Source organism: Homarus americanus, unplaced genomic scaffold, assembly GCF_018991925.1.
Source record: "Homarus americanus isolate GMGI-L3 unplaced genomic scaffold, GMGI_Hamer_2.0 scaffold11794, whole genome shotgun sequence".
NCBI lineage: Eukaryota > Metazoa > Arthropoda > Malacostraca > Decapoda > Nephropidae > Homarus > Homarus americanus.
Window position 1 is genome coordinate 385924 of NW_024739301.1, and position 22178 is coordinate 408101.

General features: G+C 36.4%; 1 protein-coding gene across 22 annotated transcripts in view; it reads right to left on the reverse strand.

Annotated features, from left to right (window-relative positions):
- Positions 1 to 11196: 11196 nt before the first annotated feature.
- LOC121874472 (phosphatidylinositol-binding clathrin assembly protein LAP-like) overlaps positions 11197 to 22178 on the reverse strand; it is a 160557-nt gene continuing 149575 nt past the window's right edge. For 15 of the 22 annotated variants that reach the window (XM_042378612.1, XM_042378596.1, XM_042378592.1 and 12 more), the window contains 5 exons: positions 21424 to 21657; positions 18429 to 18630; positions 14512 to 14716; positions 12896 to 13026; positions 11197 to 12694 (listed from right to left, as the gene is read on the reverse strand). In XM_042378612.1, coding sequence (XP_042234546.1) covers positions 12904 to 13026; positions 14512 to 14716; positions 18429 to 18630; positions 21424 to 21657 — 764 coding nt within the window. In that variant the 3' untranslated portion in view covers positions 11197 to 12694; positions 12896 to 12903. The remainder of the gene's footprint in view (positions 12695 to 12895; positions 13027 to 14511; positions 14717 to 18428; positions 18631 to 21423; positions 21658 to 22178) is intronic. The other 7 variants (XM_042378611.1, XM_042378609.1, XM_042378610.1 and 4 more) reach the window with 2 other exon arrangements.

Sequence of the window (22178 nt, forward strand, 5' to 3'; positions counted from 1 at the left end):
GTGGGAATTTCATTGAATCTATCTTGAAATGATAATTAGAATTTCCAATAATGTAACTGCTAACCAGTGGCATAGCTAAGAGGGCACGTGCCCCCCATGAAAATCCAATGTCCCACCCCCCCCACCCCCAACAAGAAAATTTCCATCTATGTTTAGCAAAAAAACAAAAACAAAACAGTGCTTTGATTTGGAAACAATCTTGCATAAGCTACTGCTGCCTTTAGAAATGTTTGGCAATGAGGGAAAGCAGACATTGGTTCTGTTGTGGAAATACAGGTAATATCTAGGGGCAATGTATTTATGTTCAGGTCTTTTACGTGTGCAGTGATGCCTCGAGTCTGGCTATGATTTACAAGAAGAGAAAATGGAATACTTTCACTGAATTTAATTGATACCTAAACATTTCATTTTATTTTTCACTACATGTTTTTCATACTACTGTACTGTCACTGGGATAGATTTATACAGAGAATAAATGATTATTTGATCATGGGCATTAGGTAATCTGGAGGCCTAAGAATGTTGCGATGTTGTCATCTCTTTATTCTCTTGGGTTCTAAATTTTAAGTTCAGAGGTCTGATTGTGTGAACAGTCCAATTGTAATTGTGCGCCTCACCTTATATATCTGATGTTGCACCCATCAGGATGCTTTACTATACATAGAATGCAACACATCAGCAGGTAAGACATTATTGTATGTACAGTATAAACAAGAACTAGTCATAGAGAGTGTTAGCACTTTTATCCAAGGGTATTTTAAACGCCTTAGTTAAGAACGTTCAGGTTACGGGCAAGTCGAAGGGAATGATTGAAACCTGTCATTTGACGCATTCAATATTTATTGATGTGGTCAAAACCTGCAGAGGAGAAGGCGTTCATAATATTACAAGGTGATCCATCTGATACATAATTAGTTAGTCTCACAATTTTATCTTAATTACAATTTATTAAACATACTGACATAACACAAAGTTCATAACTCTATTAATCTTAGCTTCGCTTCATTCTGCATTGTCTTATTACTCCAAGTTAGGCAGTACCGAGGGGTATGTCATCACTTAGGCTGTACTTACAAGTGCGGGTCAATGCAGATAAGAATGGTGTTCCAAGACAAAACAGTATTGCGTAAATCGTCCCAGCACAAATTCTCGGACAGGAGAAGGCTGGTCTTTACAGCACCACTAGAGAGGGTGATCTGTCTCATGGAGGGGCGGGCAGTCACTGTCACCCTACTAAGACATTCCACTCAGCAGAACCAGGACTTGTCTGTAAACACTTCTCCATCTGGCGAGGTCCCAGGTCGAAAGATTTAATGGCATCACACGCCAGCACTGTAGCTGAAGCCAGAGGCGACAACACATTTGAATAAGTAATAATGCAGATATCAAAATTTGGTTTACAGATCCTTAATCAGCATGTTCAGGAGTATCTATACTGAGATTTTGAACAAAATCTATTTTTGGGCCAAAAATCCTGTAAGGCATAAACTTAAAATTTTTGTAATTTTCGACCAGAAAATAAATTTTGTTCAAAATCTCAGTATAGGTACTCCTGAAAATGCTGCTTAAGGATCTGTTAACCAAAATTTGATAGCTGCATTATTACTTGTTCAAATGGCTTTTAGAAATTTTTAATTATTTTTGCAATGCTAATTGCTCGCCATTTTGGGTTTTCAAGGTCATTTCTTGGTGCTTGTGTACTATTCTGGATGTGCTTAAGTAGTTAAACACATAAAATTTTAGTTCTGAGAGAAAAAAGTATTGTTGGCCAAAAATCCTGTAAGGCACAAGACTTGCAATTTTTGTAATTTTCTGCCAAAAAATATATTTTGTTCAAAATCTCAGTATAGGTACTACTGAACATGCTGATTAAAGATCTGTTAACCAAAATTTGATATCTGGATTATTACTTGTTCAAATGGCTTTTAGAAATTTTTAATTATTTTTGCAATGCTAATTGCTCGCCATTTTGGGTTTTCAAGGTCATTTATTGGTGCTTGTGTACTATTCTGGGTGTACTTAAGTAGTTAAACACATTAAATTTTAGTACTGAGAGAAAAAGTATATTTGGCATTTCGTCAAAAAATAGATTTTGTTCAAAATCTCAGTATAGGTACTCCTGAATATGCTGCTTATGGATCTGTTAACCAAAATTTGATAGCTGGATTATTACTTGTTCAAATGGCTTTTAGAAATTTTTTATTATTTTTGCAATGCTAATTGCTCACCATTTTGGGTTTTCAAGGTCATTCCTTTGTGCTTGTGTACTATTCTGGGTGTATTTAAGTAGTTAGGAACATTAAATTTTAGTTCTGAGAGAAAATGTATTTTGGGAAAAAATCCTTTTAGGCGTAAGACTTACAATTTTTGTCATTTTCGGCCAAAAAATAGATTTTGTTCAAAATCTCAGTATAGGTACTCCTGAATATGCTGTTTAAGGATCTGTTAACCAAAATTTGATATCTGCATTATTACTTATTCAAATGACTTGCAAAATTAATTAAAATTTTCTAAAAGCCATTTGAACAAGTAATAATCCAGATACCAAATTTTGGTTAACAGATCCTTAAGCAGCATATTCAGGAGTACCTGTAATGAGATTCTGAACAAAATCTATTTTTTGGCCAAAAATTCTGTAAGGGGTAAGCCTTACAATTTTTGGCATTTAGTCCACAAATAGATTTTGTTCAAAATCTCAGTAAAGGTACTCCTCAATATGCTGCTTAAGGATCTGTTAACCAAAATTTGATATCTGGATTATTACTTGTTCAAATGGCTTTTAGAAACTTGTAATTATTTTTGCAATGCTAATTGCTCGCCATTTTGGGTTTTCAAGGTAATTTCTTGGTGCTTGTGTACTATTCTGGGTGTACTTAAGTAGTTAGGCACATTAAATTTTAGTACTGAGAGAAAAAGTATATTTGGCCAAAAATTCTGTAAGGGGTAAGCCTTACAATTTTTGGCATTTAGTCCACAAATTGATTTTGTTCAAAATCTCAGTATAGGTACTCCTGAACAAGGTGATTAAGGATCTGATACCCAAAATTTGATATCTGCATTATTACTTATTGAAATGACTTGCGAAATGAATTACAATATTCTAAAAGCCATTTGAACAAGTAATAATCCATATATCAAATTTTGGTTAACAGATCCTTAAGCAGCACATTCAGGTGTACCTATACTGAGATTTTGAAGAAAATATATATTTTGGCCAAAAATCCTGTAAGGCATAAGACTTACAATTTTTGGCATTTTCGACCAAAAAATAGATTTTGTTCAAAATCTCAGTATAGGTACTCCTGAACATGCTGATTAAGGATCTGTTAACCAAAATTTGATATATGGATTATTGCTTGTTCAAATGATTTTTAGACAATATTAATTACTTTTGCAATGCTAATTACTCGCCACTTATCGGTTTTCGAGGTCATTTCTTGGTGCTTGTGTATTATTCTGGGTGTACTTAAATGGTTAGGCACATTAAATTTTAGTTCCGAGAGAAAAAGTATTTTTGGCCAAAAATCCTTTAAGGCAAAAGACTTACAATTTTTGTCATTTTCGGCCAAAAAATAGATTTTGTTCAAAATCTCAGTATATGTACTCCTGAATATGCTGTTTAAGGATCTGTTAACCAAAATTTGATATCTGCATTATTAGCCTACTAATTCAAATGACTTGCAAAATTAATTAAAATTTTCTAAAAGCCATTGAACAAGTAATAATCCAGATATCAAATTTTGGTTAACAGATCCTTAAGCAGCATATTCAGGAGTACCTATACTGAGATTCTGAACAAAATCTATTTTTTGGCCAAAAATTCTGTATGGGGTAAGCCTTACAATTTTTGACATTTAGTCCACAGATCGATTTGTGGAATTTTTTTTAAATTTTTGGAAATTTCCCCTTTTCAAAAAATTTCCCTAGAATTTTCAGAAATTTCCCCACATTTTCAAAAAATTTCCCACAAAGTTCCAAATTTTTCCAAAAATTTTCCGAAATTTTCCATTTTTTTGGAAAATTTTGGGAAAATTTTGGAAAAACTCACCTAAACCTAACCTAAACCTCACCCAAACCCAACCTAAACCTAACCTAAAGCTCAGCTAAACCTAACCTAAACCTCACTGAACCTAATTTTTGGAAAATTTTGAAAAAATTTCTGAAAAATTTTGGCATATTTCTGAAAAATTTTAGAAATTTTTGGAAAATTTCTGAAAAATTTTGGAAAAACTCACCTAAACCTAAACCTCACCTAAACCCAACCTAAACCTCACCTAAACCTAACATAACCTAACCTAACCTAATTTGTGGAAATTTAAAAAAAAATCGAAAACTGAAAAATTTTGGCATATTTCTGAAAATTTTTGGAAAATTTCTGAAATTTTTTGAAAAACTCACCTAAACCTAACCTAAACCCAATGTAAACCAAACCTAAACCTCACCTAAACCTCACTTAAACCTAACCTAACCTAATTTTTGGAAAAACTCACCTAAACCTAACCGAAACCTCACCTAAACCCAACCTAAACCTCACCTAAACCTAACCTAACCTAATTTTTTGAAATTTTTGAAAAACAATCGAAAATTTCTCAATTTTTTTTGCATATTTCTGAACATTTTCGGAAATTTTTTGAAAATTATCTTAAATTTTTGAAAAACACACCTAAACCTAACCTAAACCTAACCTAAACCTCATCTAAACCTCACCTAAACCCAACCTAAACCTCACCTACCTGTAAATCTAACCTAAACCTCACCTAAACCTAACCTAACCTAACCTAACCTAACCTAATCACGGTATAGGTACTCCTGAGCATGCCAAGTCCGACCCTATCATCGACAGTTCGATTGCGGAATAATTAGTGGTCGTAATTACACTTGAACCATTTTAGTGAAATTTTTCTCAGTGCTTATTTCAGTACTCGCCAACTAATGGTTTCTCAGGTATTTGGGTGGTGTTGTTATGTTCTTCTGGATGTACTTAATTACTGAAATTAATCCCACCAAATTTCAAGTCTGAGAGAAAATCATATTTGGGTGAAAAAACGCGATAAATGTGATTTTGTTCACAATCACAGTATAGGAACTCCTGAGCATGCCAAGTCCGATTCTATCATCGAAAGTTCGTTTGCGGAATAATTGGTGGTCGTAATGATGCTTGGAATATTTTAATGAAATTTTCTCAATGCTTAATTCAGTACTTGCTAACTACATATTGGTTTCTCAGGTGACTGGGTGGTGGTGTTATGTTCTTCTGGATGTACTTAATTACTGAAATTAATCCAACCAAATTTCAAGTCTGAGAAAAAATCCTATTTGGGTGTATAAACACGTAAGGGTCCCTCCTTACGCGTTTTTTCCAGGGTCGAGACAAAACGCGATATACAAGATTTTGTTCAAAATCACAGCATAGGTACTCCTGAGCATGCTGATTCTGAGCCTACCATCGACAGTTCGATTGCGGAATAATTGGTGGTCGTAATGATGCTTGGAATATTTTAATGAAATTTTTCTCAGTGCTTATTTCAGTACTCGCCAACTAATGGTTTCTCAGGTATTTGGGTGGTGTTGTTATGTTCTTCTGGATGTACTTAATTACTGAAATTAATCCAACCAAATTTCAAGTCTGAGAGAAAATCATATTTGGGTGAAAAACGGTGTAAGGGTCCCCCTTTACGCGTTTTTTTCAGTGTGGAGACAAAACATGATATACGCGATTTCGTTCAAAATCACAGTACAGTGCTCCCTCGGTTAACGAATTACCTTCCATAAGAATCTTCAACTCGGTTAACGAACAAAAATTTGGTTAACAAAATCCTTACGAAATCATGTCATGTTTTCGCCTGCTCACCAGCTGGGGTAGTAGTCCGCCAATACAGTAATCGGTTCTAGGGCTTAAATTCGTTACCATTTGAGTAAATATCAAGAAGGTTGTACTATTCAATAATTTTCCAAGTCTTATATTAAAATTTGTAGTCATTTTAACAATTATTTAACATAATTGAAGTACAGGGAACTAGTGTTTAGCGCGCCAAACAGCCACTCAACACACCAAGCTTGGCGTCAGTTTGTCTCTGTTCAGTGGAAGGAACATCTTGTTTGAGACTCTCTTGAAAATAAACTATTTTTTCCATTTTACAGTGAAATTATTGGTAATTTTGAAATTTATTTTACATATTGATAATATATAGCGCAGTGCAGTGTTGATTTAAAGAAAATATTCTTTATTTACAGCAATAAAACTTAAAATTTTAGCATTGAAATTGAGTCCAGCATGGATCCAAAGAAATCGAGAAAAGTTATTTCAATCCAGGTAAAACAGGAAATAATAAAGAAACATGAACAAGGCATTAGAACAAATGTGCTTAGTAAAGACTATGGCATGTTGGCATCAACCGTGTTGACAATTCTTGCACAGAAAGACAAGTTCAAGGAAGTGAAAGTGAGAGACAAATCTACCAGTGTTTAAAAGTAGATCCCTAATATCAGAAACAGAGAGATTACTTCTCATTTGGATTAGGGAAAACAAATGAAAGGTGACTCAGTTTCTACTGAATTTATTTGTGAAAGAGCCAGGGAAATTTACAAACATTTAAAGGAAGATCAACCTGGTTCTTCAGGCACAGAGTTCAAAGAGTTTAGGGCCAGCAAGGGTTGGTTCGAAAAATTTAAGAAAAGAAGTGACATTTTCAGTGTTATTAGGCATGGTGAGGCTGCCAGTGCAGATAAAGAAGGAGCAGCAAAATTTTTAGTGGACTTTAAAGAACTGGTGGAGGAAGAAAATTATCTTCCACAGGAAGTGTTCAATGTGGACGAAACTGGGCTGTTCTGGAAAAAAATGCCCCAAAATACACATTCATCACCAGAGATGAAGCCTCTTTACCTGGGCATAAACCCATGAAAGACCATCTCACTCTATTGCTTGGTGCCAATGCTTCAGGGAATTTCCGACTGAAGCCTATGCTTGTCTACCACTCTGAGAACCCCAGGGTGTTCAAGCAACAAAAAGTGTTAAGAAGACAGCTTGGAGTTTATTGGAAGTCAACCGTAAGGCATGGGTGACAAGACAGCTCTTTAATGAATGGGCTGTTGATGTGTTTTGCCCTTCTGTGAAGAGCTACCTAACCACCAATAAACTCCCTTTAAAGGCTCTTCTCCTTATGGATAATGCCCCTGGTCATGACCCTGAACTTGCCAGCACTTTGGAGTCTCGATTTGACTTTGTCAGTGTTGTTTTTGCCTCCCAACACTACATCAATCATACAGCCAATGGACAAGAATGTGATCATCAACTTCAAGAAGTTGTACATGAAGAAAATGTTCAGGTGGTGTTATCAGGCAACTTCCACTGATCCTGAACTAACACTGGCACAGTTCTTGAGAGAGACAATTTAACATCCTGGAGGCTGTCAAATTGATTGTGTCCTCATGGCGAGAAGTCTCCATTAGATCCCTCAATTCTGCATGGAAATCACTGTGGCCATTAGCAGTCCATGATTTTGAGAGATTTGAGGAAGAAGCAGAGTTGGACAAGGAGATTGTGTCCATTGGTCAGTCAATGGGCCTCGATGTGGAGGAGGATGATGTGGAAGAGCTTGTGATGTCTCATGAGCAGGAACTTACTCCTGAAGACTTGCAGCAACTGGATGAGATGTTAGAGGCTGACAGTGGTGAGGAGGAAAAGGAAAGTGATGACCATGTCTACTTCAGATTTGAAAGATGTTCACTACACTAAGAGAAGTTCAGGAAACTGGCTTCAAGGCACCCAGATGTGGATACAACAGAACCTATTTTGTGTAATGTTGAGGACAAAGTGCTCTCCTTCAAAAATCAGTTAATGATGAGAAATGCCCCACAAACAAAAATTGACAGTTTCTTCACTAAAAGGCAGTGGAAAAAAGAGGCTACCCCTCAGCCTTCCACTTCAAGGAAGAGAGAGGATTTTCCTGCTGGAGAATCTGTCAGTTCAGAGGTTCCTGACAATTTCATGGAAGGTGACTCGCCTTCCAAGAAGCAGTAAAATGCTTCTCCTCCACCCCCTCTTCCTTCTCTTCTCCACCTCCCACTTCAAACTCACATCAGCATCATCATCCAGGAGCCTTCTACATACACAGCTCAAAGTAAGTGTACTTTACTGCATTTTTTTTTTTTTACTTTATGTAATTTTCAGTGACCTGGAACCAATTCCCCAAAAACCCATTGAAACAATGGTTTCAGTTAACGAAATTTTCGTTTAACGAACAACCTTCTGGAACGAATTGTGTTCGTTAACCGAGGGACCACTGTACAGGTACTCCTGAGAATGCTGCTTCCGAATCTATCATCAACAGTTCGATTGCGGAATAATTAGTGGTCGTAATGATGCTTGGAATATTTTAATTAAATTTTTCTCAACGCTTACTTCTGTACTCGCCAACTATTGGTTTCTAAGGTGATTGGTTGGTGTTTTTATGTTCTTCTGGATGTACTTAATCCCACCAAATCTCCAGTCCGAGAGAAATTCAAACTTGGGTGAAAAAACGAATAACGGGGACCCTTACGCGTTTTTTTCCAGTGTCGAGACAAAATGCGATATACTTGTTGGTAATGGGAGGGAATTCAGTTTGAGTTGGTAACTGTTTATAGCATCAACTGTTGTGGTGGTCGTCATGGCCAAGATGCTCTGGTGTGAATCTGGTGTATTGCTACAAAATATGTCTAGGATTGATTATTTGTTGTAGCTTTCAAAAGCTAGGGTAAAATTTAACAAGAAGTACTGTACTGTATGTGAAAAAGCAGGATTAAAAAAAAGGGGGGGGGGCTGTCGAATTACACACGTCTATATACTGTAAAACAGTGGTCCCCAACCTTTTGTAGGCTGTGGGCCACATTTATCATTGTAATTGCAGTGGAGGGCACCTAAACTTTGGAACTCCATTCAAGAAAAAAAATCTCATACGGGTATATACAGTACAGTTATTTACAGTTTTACACATCTAACTGTTACCAGTTACATACTTTTACATTTACTCTTGGACAGAACGTGTGTATTTACTCCAGTGAGAAGGCTGGCTCTCTCTCTGGGGGTAAATACAAGTACTGTACACGACAGTTGTATCAAGTCATTACATATTTTCATTAATTTCACTCTTACAAAGAATCCCAAATAATTCACAATTTTCTAATGAACCCTTGCAGGCTCCATAAAATGGTATGAACCACAGGTTAGAGACCACTGCAATAAAAGCAACTAAAAAAAAAATTATAGTAACATATATTTTCCTTTAAATATTTAAACTTCAAAAATCAGAGAATCCAGCCAGAATTCATGTAAAGGTACAACAGGAAATGTGAAAGTTACTTATCAACCTATTGCTGTGTAGGAGTACGACAAGTGATTAAAACAGGTCAACCATCTTCAACATTTATTCATAATTGTTCCAAACGCATCACATGTCCATCATGTATGAGACTGCGACTGCATGCAAGACCACTAATGATGACTATTGATGCCAAGTCTTGCAGTATTACATGATGTAACAAAGTAATAAATAATCTCCCTTTCAGGACCAAATGATTTTTGTTCTCAACCGACTACCACAACACAGAGGCTGCCACTGATGCTAGAGAAAGATGAAGAGTGTCTGGGAATGCATAAACAGAATTAATCAGGGCTTTACAGTAAAGGTCCCTTTTACCTATGTGTAATAAGGCAGAATGGAAATTGATAATGATGAGCTTTAGATATTAAGAAGGAAATAGTTTCACAACCTATTGTAGATACAAACATGAGCAAAAAACTAAACCATTCATATTGGACAAGTTTTATGGTTTAAAGAAGAAAAAATAATTATAAATAATAATTCAAAGTAAACTCTGCACATATTCATAATTTTCTAAAATTTTATCCTGAGGATGAAAAAGAAAAACGAATATCTGGCTAAGCACTTGACACTCTCCTTGTTTACAGCAGGAACTGGCATCACCTTAATGATCATATTATTCAACATGTAACATTCCCAGATCCTAGTTTACCTTGCTTGATTTTGTTTATGCACAACCAACACCAGCTTGTGAGTTAACTCTCAGACCAAATGTTTATGGATCCTAAAATTGTGAGCTTGGGTAAAGAAACATGGCAGTTACTTACATTTTATATATTTACATATTTTTTTTTCGTTTTTTTTTACAATTCTTCAGCACTTCAGTTCTGAAACTGACTTTGTGTAATGAATCATGCCTGAGAATTCCTCACACCTCGGAACTGAATGAAATTATATTTATTTATATATACTGTGTGTGTAAATATATATATATATATATATATATATATATATATATATATATATATATATATATATATATATATATATATATATATATATATATATATATATATATATATATATATATATATATCTATATATATATATATATATATATATATATATATATATATATATATATATATATATATATATATATATATATATATATATATATATATATATATATATATATATATATATATATATATATATATATATATATATATATATATATATATATATGTAATTTTATGTAAGCACATTTGTGTGTGTGTGTGTGTACATGTGTGCAAGTGCGTGTATTTATATATAAATCACTTAAAGATCATGTTACATATGGAATAATACTTATCACTAGTTATTAAACACCAGCCCCCTTCAACATAATCTACTGGTCATAGGGCTAAGATTATATCTTCGTTACCAGTACTGCTCACACATACATTTCTAATTACAATGTGGCCCTTGTACTTCCCTGCAGGAATCTACACATTGCATAAACCAGGCATTACCTAACACTTATATACCATCTACTGTACAGGATACCTCACTCCCATACTGATAATAAACAAGTAGAGCAACGTACTGTACCTCCTCTTACTGCATACACAAATTTAAAACAACGCTAATCTCAATGTACAGTACTACAGGTCACTCGTAATGTAATGTTTTGAAGATGTTCAAATTAAGGGAAATATCAGCATCTCTTTATCTAAGGATAGAGTGATAGAGTACATATATGTGTGTATGTATGTATGTATATGTGTATATATATATATATATATATATATATATATATATATATATATATATATATATATATATATATATATATATATATATTATATATATATATATATATATATATATATATATATATATATATATATATATATATATTGTATAGTATTTCATATTTGTGTACATGTATAAGCACATAAATGAATATATACTGTAGATGAATGGATTTGTGTATTACTTTTATACATACATGCATACATACATATTATACAATATAAAAGCACTGCCATTCAGGCTTCTTGAAGGAGGAGTTTAAGGCGTCCTGTGTTTATGGTGAGAAGCCGCAGGATGTTATTCATGTTCTCTACAATTCAGCCAACAATATAGTAATCCCTTCTATTAGGGATTTTCACATGAATACTTCAAATGATATTTTGACAACGTTGCTAACACATATACAGGTTGTAAATACGAGTCAACCAACCCAGTTACTTACAACTTGACTTTAAAAATTATAACTATGTGCCTATCTCACAAATTGGAATGCACACAATTTATCTTTGCAACAACTACATCCACTGCAAACACCATTCTCTCCTATGTACAACTACTATTTTTCTAATTACTTAGATATGAGTAATAAGAGCTTGGGTTCTCCCTGTGTGGTCATCTCCACATTCTTGTCTCTACTATACACAAAAGTGGAGTCAATTTCTGGTTTATCTGTCAATATGTCTACTCTCCTTCACTTAATTCTTAATTATCTAAAGAGTAAAACAAAAATTTTGATGGTTGAAGTCTAAAGCTACCCCAATGATTTCTTGCATAGTAAAAATTTTTCTCCTATCGGTCTTGGCTCTGGATAAACAGCACTGTGATACTTAAAAAGTGGAGACAATTGGAAGGCATTACACTCAAGTGCCCATTGTGAGCAAATTTCTTTCCCTTGAGACTTATGTCGGCAACTTAAATTCATTAAACTGGTCCTTCACCTTGGCAGCAGGGCATCACTGATGTTGAAGAGAATAAATATGATACAAAAGATGCACCACACAGCAACACCTCACTACATCCCACAAGGCTGAACTTTTGGCTTGCAGTCATTGGAATGTACAATTTATATAATACACCTTTGTATATTACTTAAAATTAATTCCATGCTATACATTAGAAGCCTAGTTGATAGTTACGTGTCTGTTGAGTGGACAAATGGTAATCAGTCATATAAACAACATTACATCATCTGGAACGTTTTACATATCAATTATACATGAAGAAATGGACACCAGGCAACTCAATAATGACAGCATGATTTAAATCTCGTGTTCATGTGGGTGATTTTATCTGGACAACATTTTCTTGTGGTGACATGATCTCTACTACCATCATAGAAATTCATATTATTCCAACAAAGTAGTTCACCTTAAAACATCACAGATTCTACACTCTGAAGTGAAAAATACAACATGCATTTGGCATGACGACAGCAATCAGCTCTACTAGCACACTTTTTAATATCTCCCTTGTCCTCAGTCAACACAGAGGCAAAGGATCACAAAAATGAAGCCACAACACTGAACACGTGGTGACAATGAAGACTGATGTTGTTTCATTACTGCCAATATTATGCATCTATTATGTTCGACCTGAAATAATTGGAATATATGTAAAAACAAATTTCTAATAAGCCTTCATAATAAAAAAAACAAAAACGCCAAAGGCAAAAATGTCGCACGATGTTTAATTTAACAAAACTGGGAACTTCATGTTATATTCACAATCTTTTGGCATTATGAGCAATATCATTCTTTTCTAATATGATCAAAATAAGCCAAGCATTACACTACCTGGACTGTTACAGGGCACCAAATGGGTCAAACCCAGCAGGTTGTGTGGGTTGGGTTGGCTGTGTTCCTGGTTGAGCTCCACCTGCTGGGAACCCTGCAGGCATAACACCACTACCCATACCCATTCCTTGCTGAAGGACCAGAAACAATTCATAATTAATAGTTATATATTTTGAGGTTAATGGATGATATTACTTAATAAAATTCGGATAGAAATTGTATAAAATAATTTTTTTTATTTAAATGTGAACTTGTACTTTAGAGAATTTCCTTGTAATTTTTCTAGGATAAAATAAAAATAATTAAGTTTAAATGATGAAGAAGAGTACTGCACCACAAACACCAAATAACACACCTATTAAGAGAGAGAATCCTGGATTTATATTGTTAGCCAAATTCAATAGGCGTCATTCTTTTCCATACAGGAAGACTAAATTAGTTTGATGGGCGAAGGTTAAACAAAACTAATATTATGGTCCAAGAGCAACCATACTGTCTTACAATAAACACCGGCCAAACACTGGATGACGTGGCAAGTTATGCTGCACAAAAATAAAATTATATATTATTTTTTTGGTATCATTTTGATCTCTGATCGTCTTAATAAAAATAAAGGTCCTTTTGTGTAACCTTAAGGGCCAGTCCTTGTTAAAACTTTATAAAACTAGTGTCATCATATATTTAGACGATGAAATGGCATAACCTTCAGCTATCTTGGCAAGTATGCTTTTATTGCAAATTTTTTCTTCATATTTTACCATCTACTGAAGTGGTCCCCAACCTGTAGTTCATGGGCCGCGGAATATATTATGGAGCCCACAAGGGTGTATTAGAAAATTGTGAATTATTTGGGATTCTTTGTAAGAGTGAAATTAATGAAAATATGTAATGACTTGATACAACTGTCGTGTACAGGACGTGTATTTACCCCAGAGAGAGAGAGCCAGCTTTCTCACTAGGGTAAATACATACGTTCTGTCCAAGAGTAAATGTAAAAGTATGTAACTGGTAGCAGTTAGACGTATAAAACTGTAAATAACTGTACTGTATACAGCTACTCCTCGACTTACGACCACCCGGACATACGACCGCCTCAGTTGTACCAAAATTTTGTCAAATTACGTATTTTCGAGTCCCGACGTTAGTGATTGTGCTGTGTACTGAAAAAATTTTCATTTGTAATTCACTTGAAAATGGCTGGCAAGCTTAAAAGTGAGAGTTTTGTGGTGCTGAGAAGAAAAAGAGACACCCATTTTCGATTTTCTATGAATTATTTAAGCATTTTCGATTTACTACCAATTCGACTTACGACCCGGATTTGGGTCCCTAACACTGTCGTAAGTCAGGGAGAGACTGTATACCCGTATGAGATTTTTTCTTCTTGAATCCAGAGTTTTGGTGCCCTCCACCACATTTACAATGATAAATGTGGCCCACAGGCTACGAAAGGTTGGGGACCACTGATCTACTGTATAACAGGTAAATAATTTTATTTTATTTTTATTTATTTAATTTTTTATTATTATTGTTTTTCTTTTTAAAGTTTTATCAGAGCACCTGACCCACCACATAAAAGGTTAAAACTCCATTCCAACACAAGTACAACAAGAACTCACCATGGGTTGCTGAGGGAAAGCCCCACCCATCTGCATTCCACCACTCCACTGTCCTGTTTGACCTGCTATTGGTTGGGCTCCTGGGGCAGCCATTGGCTGTCCTGGCATAGGTGGACGAAAACCTCCAGTGGCAGATACTGGGGCAACTGGGGTCCAACCAGCCCCACCTGTCTTACTTTGAGTCTTTGGGGAGTTCCACTGACCTCTGTTAAGAAGATAAGTCAAGTCAAACACGCTCCAGTCATCATCAGATTCAAAGAAATTTACAGTATAATGAATTACTGTACGTACTTGTGAATACTCAAGTTTGTGACATTAACATACCTTATTTTATGGCATACAAGACCTCGCCACCCATTTCAGCAGGGAGTATTTAGGAAAAAACTTTTGTGTATTTTCCTCCTGTAGCCATAGTCTTCTTAATATAACTCTGTTTTTTACAGTAACAGTATATGTGAGGAATAAATAAAAATATTACCAATAAATAAGGTAGTACAACAAAAAATACAGAATTGCCAAACCAGTAAATAAAAGCCAAGTGAAAGTTTAACACAATCACCATTTGCATATACAGTAGTCCCTGGCTCACCTTAGTAATGCAGACGCCACCTCCGCCGATTCCCTAGCAATGCTCCACCCACCCCCACTAAGCTAACCAGCTAACTTTTGTTTAAAGAAATGTAAGTGAGTAAAAATAAATGAAGAAAGTTATGTATATTTACCCAAAAATAAGAGATGAAAAACAACCATAACCCCAGTAGCCTGGTGGTTACAGTGACGAGTCTAATCTGGCTACAATGCAGCCAGAGATGTGAACAGATGCAAATGTGAAAAGAAAGTTATATGTAAATCTTCATTTGTATCAGGTATTTGTAGATTTAAAAATAAATATTGCAAGTATGTCATTAATAGATTGTAATACTTGTAACGTTCAGAAATGGTTACTACTTAGCTACCTCTGAAGAGTTGGGTGTCTGCCGTACGGACGTTAATCGTCTCGGGTTATCATCATCAGTTATAAATCGAGCTTTTATATTTACAATAATTATTTTTTAATTAATTAAAAATAATAACATGTTTAAGTAAGCAATAACATACTTTTAATTCTGGACTTGGGTTAGGTAGAATTTACCCCACTGGAGACAGCAATTAGGGGATTCATTAGCTTATGGGAGACCTCAAATTCACATAAAAGGACACATGCTGATTTTTTTGCCTTTTTTTTTTCAGACAAAAAAGTGCATCTTATATGCCATAAAATATGGGATACCTTTTTTTTAAGGTGCACATCTTTAAGGTAAAACATAAAAAATTACCTTGCATCTGCTATCATATGATCAGTATGCCAGGAGAGTGAAAGGGTGTCCCATAAGCCTAGTGACCCATTAGTAGTGTGGATGTATCTCAATGTTACAAAGCTTTTGGTTCACAAGAAGGCAGTGTGGCCATCACCACTCAACTGCCATTACCTCCACAGCAGTAAAGCTTTGCCCTCAACACTATCAGCAACCCTCAGGACTTGAGTCAAGCACTGTACAGTATCCACCACACCCCTAATATTGTAGAATAGGTTGCAAAAATAAAAAAATAATTTAATTTTCAATCAAACATTTTCACCCAAATTTATACATAGCCACATAAAATACATTTAAATAACATCCTGTAGACCCACATTTCCACCAGCATAGATGATAAAGAAGATATAGAGCTGAACTGATTTACTGCTTGCCATCTTGTTTACCTACCAGCTTGACTTTGGCAAAAAACCATCTGTTGACGGCGTTTCATACTGTAGATTACCAAGTAACTTGTAATGTAAGCTTCATGAATAAATGGCAGACACAAGCTTTATTCTGGCAAAACATTTGAGGTGGCCATAATGCTTAAACTTGCTGCTTTAGTGGTGTGACAGTGATAATCAGTACTTTAACCCTCCCTTAGAAAACTGACGGTAAGTGTCTCAACTGGACTGAAGCCTGTGGTAGGGAACACTCACAGCTTAATGAAAATAAATAGAGGAGATACAATTGTCAAAGCTAAACATTCTTAAGAGTCCCAGCCCAGATATGGTACACCCCAGTGTTAAGAGAACTGTGAAATGAGGTTGCAGAGCCTCTTAAGATCCTGTTCTGCAAATGTCTGGAGGAGCAGAAGGTCCCCCAACGACTGGAAGATGGCTTATTTGAATTCTATATTCAAGAAGGGTGATCCCCATCCACGAACAAAGTACAGTATTAGAGAACATCGTAAGAGATGCCATGATGGAACATCTGCTACGAAACAACCTTATAAAGGAATGTCAACACAGTTTCATGCCAGAAAGATCCTGCTTAACACAATTACTCAAGGTACTAGATGTTTGGACTCAAATTCTAGAACAAGGCAGATATATCAACAATATATACCTAGATTTTGCCAAGGCTTTTGACAGTATACCCCATGAAAGGCTGAGAGGGGTACAGGATTCGGGGAAGTGTCCTAACGTGGATCGGAGACTTTCTGCATTGTGAGAAGAAGGTGAATCAGACAACGAAACTAGTAGGTCTTGTAAGAAGGTCGTTTAGACATCTGGATGGTCCATCGCTTGTCACGATCTTCAAGAGTGAGGTGCTTCCCCGTCTGGAGTAATGTCAACCTGTCTGGTCCCCGAGGTATGCTAGAGACTGTCAATTGATTGAAAATGTCCAAAGGAGGGTCACCAGACTGGTTCCTGCTCTATGGAATCTCAGTTACCCAGAGAGACTGGAGCACCTGCAACTACCTAGCTTATACTGCAGACAGGTGAGGGGCAACCTAATCGAAATGTATAAACTACTCAGGGAGCATTCGCTATTCGATCGAATGTGCATACCCGGAGCTGGTGAAAGTCTGCCCCACAAGGGGTCACAGCTCAAGGTGGACTCTCCCAGTGGAATCTGTAATACCTAAGGCACATTTACACGTGCAATTTTGTTTGTGTGAGTGCTGTCATGAGAATAACATGTACAATATTCTGCTTTAACGATGGTGATGTATTAAAACCACCCCCCCTATCTACAACGTAAGCAATCCACATTAATGATGGTCATCATCTGGCCAAAGCACTTTACAGTCACAAAAAAAAAAAAAAAAAAAAAAACCCAGCAAAAAATCACTTTACAGTCACTTGAACAGAATACAACGAGAACATGTAAGTGATGTCCTTTCACTATAAGGCATATACTGTACAGCATGCCCTTACAATTTGCAAATTTTTAATTTGCAGCCTTCGATTATTTGCAGATGACACCTTGGATGTACCCAAGAATGTCTGCAGGTAGTTTTAAAGTTAGTAGCATTTTCGTGGCCAGGACTGGGAGCACGCAAGTTTTATGGCATCCCTCAAGGTGTCACTCTTGTCCCAGGAGGCTGGGCCACGTGCACTCAGTCCAGGTTGAACACTTGTCCTTCGCTCGCGTGCAACTCTGCTCCTATTATTATTTATTTTTATGTGTTGTGTGTGTGTGTGTGTGGGGGGGGGGGGGGCTATACACAGTACAGGTAAAAGAAATAATTGTCCAAAGGGCAAACACAAGGGAATATACATATCTTTGCATACAACCAAATTTACAGTTATCCTGAGCTCCCTTAAACAAAATAACCCAAAAGAACTCAGAGTCCCGATCAATATGGGACACAACCTTAAAATTATAGAAATGAAAACTTCCTACAAAAAAGAAGTTCATTAACCTGATACAATACATCAGGCTTATGTATAATGACATTTTTGGGTTACTGTCAGTCTTTCCAGTTACAATCTAATATACCAGTACCCATGAAATAACTTGAGAGATGTGTACAGCAGCTGTTATTCTAATAATAACAATCTCTATACTGTACAGTCTTCATTAGAAATCAAAGATGGAAACAATTCACAAAGTTTCTCTTCTTCAACTCACTTTTGTGGTACAGGACCTTTAATGTTGAGATTGTCGACCAGGGATGATAAGGACATATCTAAATCACTGCTGATGAGCTTTCCAGGCTGTGAAGTGGGTGCTGTGGTTGGGACACCCACAACAGGAGCTGCTGGGACACCACCTGCACCACCACCACCCACACTTCCTTCAGGTTTCAGAATGTCCCCAAATCCATCAAATGCTGTGGTAAGTTAAGAAGATTAGATCACACATAACTGGTGCTCTAACTTGCAGATAATATAAGAATTTAAACAATTCCAAAAACAATGAATAAAAGTGGCAGTTACATATGATGGAACTAAAAAAATTTGCAAATTTAAATTTCATTATGATTAATATTTTTTCCAATTACTAAATACTAATTGCACTATTCTCTTTCTTTTTTTTAAAATGAATGACATATATTGCAGGTCAATAATACATAGTGCTGAAGAATTAAGATTATATAATACAGTATCAAGAGTGAGGGTATCATGGGATAAAATGATCTCACAAAAAAGGCGGTTTCTTCCAATTAGAAAAAGGCAGTAATTGCTGGGGATATATTACACCATATACTAATATTAAACGTGCAAAAAACATGATTACACATGCATAAATAACCAACAAAAACCACAAACCAGTACCAGCAACATTACATTAACACTAAGACACGTTCATTACAGAACAACTTACTATGACACTTTGCCTCTCTTCGAACCCCTACCAACATCAGGCATTTCTGGCCCCAGCCAACTTCAAACTCTCATAATAGACTTACAGTGTACACCACAGTACAGTACTAACTATACTAACAGGTTGAGTAAGTTAAGAGACATCAACTAAGGCAGAAAGTCTAATAATTTATACAAAGTGGGAAGAAAAAAACATGCACAGGTGAAGAAGAGAGGCAGAGAGACTTAAATAATCCAAGAAGAGTTTATTAAACAATAAATTATATTCTAGTCTGGATTATATTCTAGTTTGGATTAGGCAAGTTTATGAAATGAAGTACTGTATAAAGGTGTTTCAATTTTTTACAAGATTTAGTTTTTGAAGAAGGTAGAATAGTTTGTTAATATTTTGTTATAGTTACAGGAAGCAATGTGGGTATGATAAATACTTTTAATTAATTGTAGGAAATATTAATTTTATTGGTATTTAGTGTCAACAGTCTGAAATGATAACAGTCAGCATACAAAAAGAGCATAACTAAAATACATTTGCATCAGATTTGTGTGCGTGTGTTCATGTGTGTGCTGACAGAAGCCTTGTAGGCGGTGCACAGTGCTAGGTGACCCATGCCACGTGCAAGTGTTAATAGTGAACACATACAAACTTGACACTAATGTGGAGGTGCTTATGACAGCACAGTGCTTACTGGGTGAAACTTCACAATAGGCACTTGCTTTAACTTATCAAGATGCTGATGGTGGTGGTTATATGATGTCATATGTCCAGATGGTAGTACAGTAGCAATGCGTGTGTAAAATAAATAAAAAATAAATAAATTAATTAATCAGCATTATTGGTGTACTGGCAAGAGAGGGAGGTGGATGAGGTTAGGTAAGCCCATACGGAGTGAACCAAGGGAACAATGTGGATGTGATAAAGTGTGACAACAATCAACAGGGCAGTGGTGGTGTCGTTGTTTCAGTAAAGGTGTGAAGATTGATGTGGCTGGGATCTGGTTGGCATGGTTGACACATTGGTATGAACATGGTGAAAAGGTAACAACCATGATCAGCATAAAAATTTTCGTATGGTAGTCATGTGTCTCATGATAGATGAAAACAGTATGGTAGTGTAGTTGTAATGGTAAATGCAACAGTGTGGTGCTGGTGTGATAAGTCATGGTGGATGTGACATTCTGTTGTTAAGATGAAGGTCATGGTGGATGTTATACTGTACTATGGTGGTGGTGTGGTTCCTATGGTGGATGTTACATAATGGTAGTGGAATGGTTGTTATTGTGTGAGTAATAGTAAGGTTGTGCTGTGGCTTTCATGGTTTGATGGATATAAAAGTACATTATGGTGGGTGTAAAGTTGTGTGGTGGTATAGTTGTGTGGTGGTATGGTTGTCATGGTGGGTGTAAAAGTTGTGGTGGTATGGTTGTCATGGTGGGTGTAAAGTTGTGAGGTGGTATGGTTGTCATGGTGGGTGTAAAGTTGTGTGGTGGTATGGTTGTCATGGTGGGTGTAAAGTTGTGTGGTGTTATGGTTGTCATGGTGGGTGTAAAGTTGTGTGGTGGTATGGTTGTCATGGTGGGTGTAAAGTTGTGTGGTGGTATGGTTGTCATGGTGGGCGTAAAGTTGTGTGGTGGGTATGGTGGGTGTAAAAGTTGTGGTGGTATGGTTGTCATGGTGGGTGTTAAGTTGTGTGGGTGGTATGGGGTGGGTGTAAGTTGTGTGGTGGTATGGTTGTCATGGTGGGTGTAGATTGTGTGGTGGTATGGTTGTCATGGTGGGTGTAAAGTTGTGTGGTGGTATGGTTGTCATGGTGGGTGTAAAGTTGTGTGGTGGTATGGTTGTCAGTGGTGGGTGTAAAGTTGTGTGGTGGTATGGGTTGTCATGGTGGGTGTAAAGTTGTGTGGTGGTATGGTTGTCATGGTGGGTGTAAAGTTGTGTGGTGGCATGGTTGTCATGGTGGGTGTAAAAGTTGTGGTGGTATGGTTGTCATGGTGGGTGTAAAAGTTGTGGTGGTATGGTTGTCATGGTGGGTGTAAAAGTTGTGGTGGTATGGTTGTCATGGTGGGTGTAAAAGTTGTGGTGGTATGGTTGTCATGGTGGGTGTAAAAGTTGTGGTGGTATGGTTGTCATGGTGGGTGTAAAAGTTGTGGTGGTATGGTTGTCATGGTGGGTGTAAAAGTTGTGTGGTGGTATGGTTGTCATGGTGGGTATAAATGTGTGCTAGTGGTATGGTTGTTATGGTGAGTGTAACAGTATGGACAAGGTGGGGAGGGTGACAGTATTGGTGGTGGTATGGTTGTCACCTTGGGACTGAGCAGGAGGCATGGTGGATGCCTGGGAAGACATGCCACTGCTGCCAACACCTGTCAGGGGATCCAAGCCACCCAACAGGTCAGCTGCCCCAGTGGTAGTGGTACTGGTGGTGTCCTGAGAGCTGACACCACCCTGAGGGGGAAAGGAAGGAGCAGGGGGGCCTGACACGCCAAAGTCAGCAAAAGGATTGACGTCGGAGTCGGTGCCACCTCCTACCAGAGCAGCTTGCAAGAAAAGAGTAGCACAGCGGTCACACAACAGCTTGCTCTCTCTTCCATTCCTTCCACCAGTGAAACACCACACTCGTATCAGATGTACCAGCACTCCCATTAATGCATCCTTGTCACAAACTACCTTTGCATCAATCACCTCTAAAATGACAGGCTAATGATAATGAGTGTTAAGAGGACATCAAGGAAGCACTGCATTAAAAATATATATACATCTCATAATTATCATGAAAGCTGACAATCTACCTCTTTTCATTACTACAAAGATCTCCACTCAAACAGACTATTTTTTCCCTACTCATATTCTAGCACCCCCACCCCCCCAAAAAAAAAAATTCTCATGGGCCATGTATGCTGTTACCTGTACTGTACGAACAAAGAAACAAACAAACAAACAAACAAACAAACAAACAAAAAAATATATATATATATATATATATATATATATATATATATATATATATATATATATATATATATATATATATATATATATATATATATATATATATATA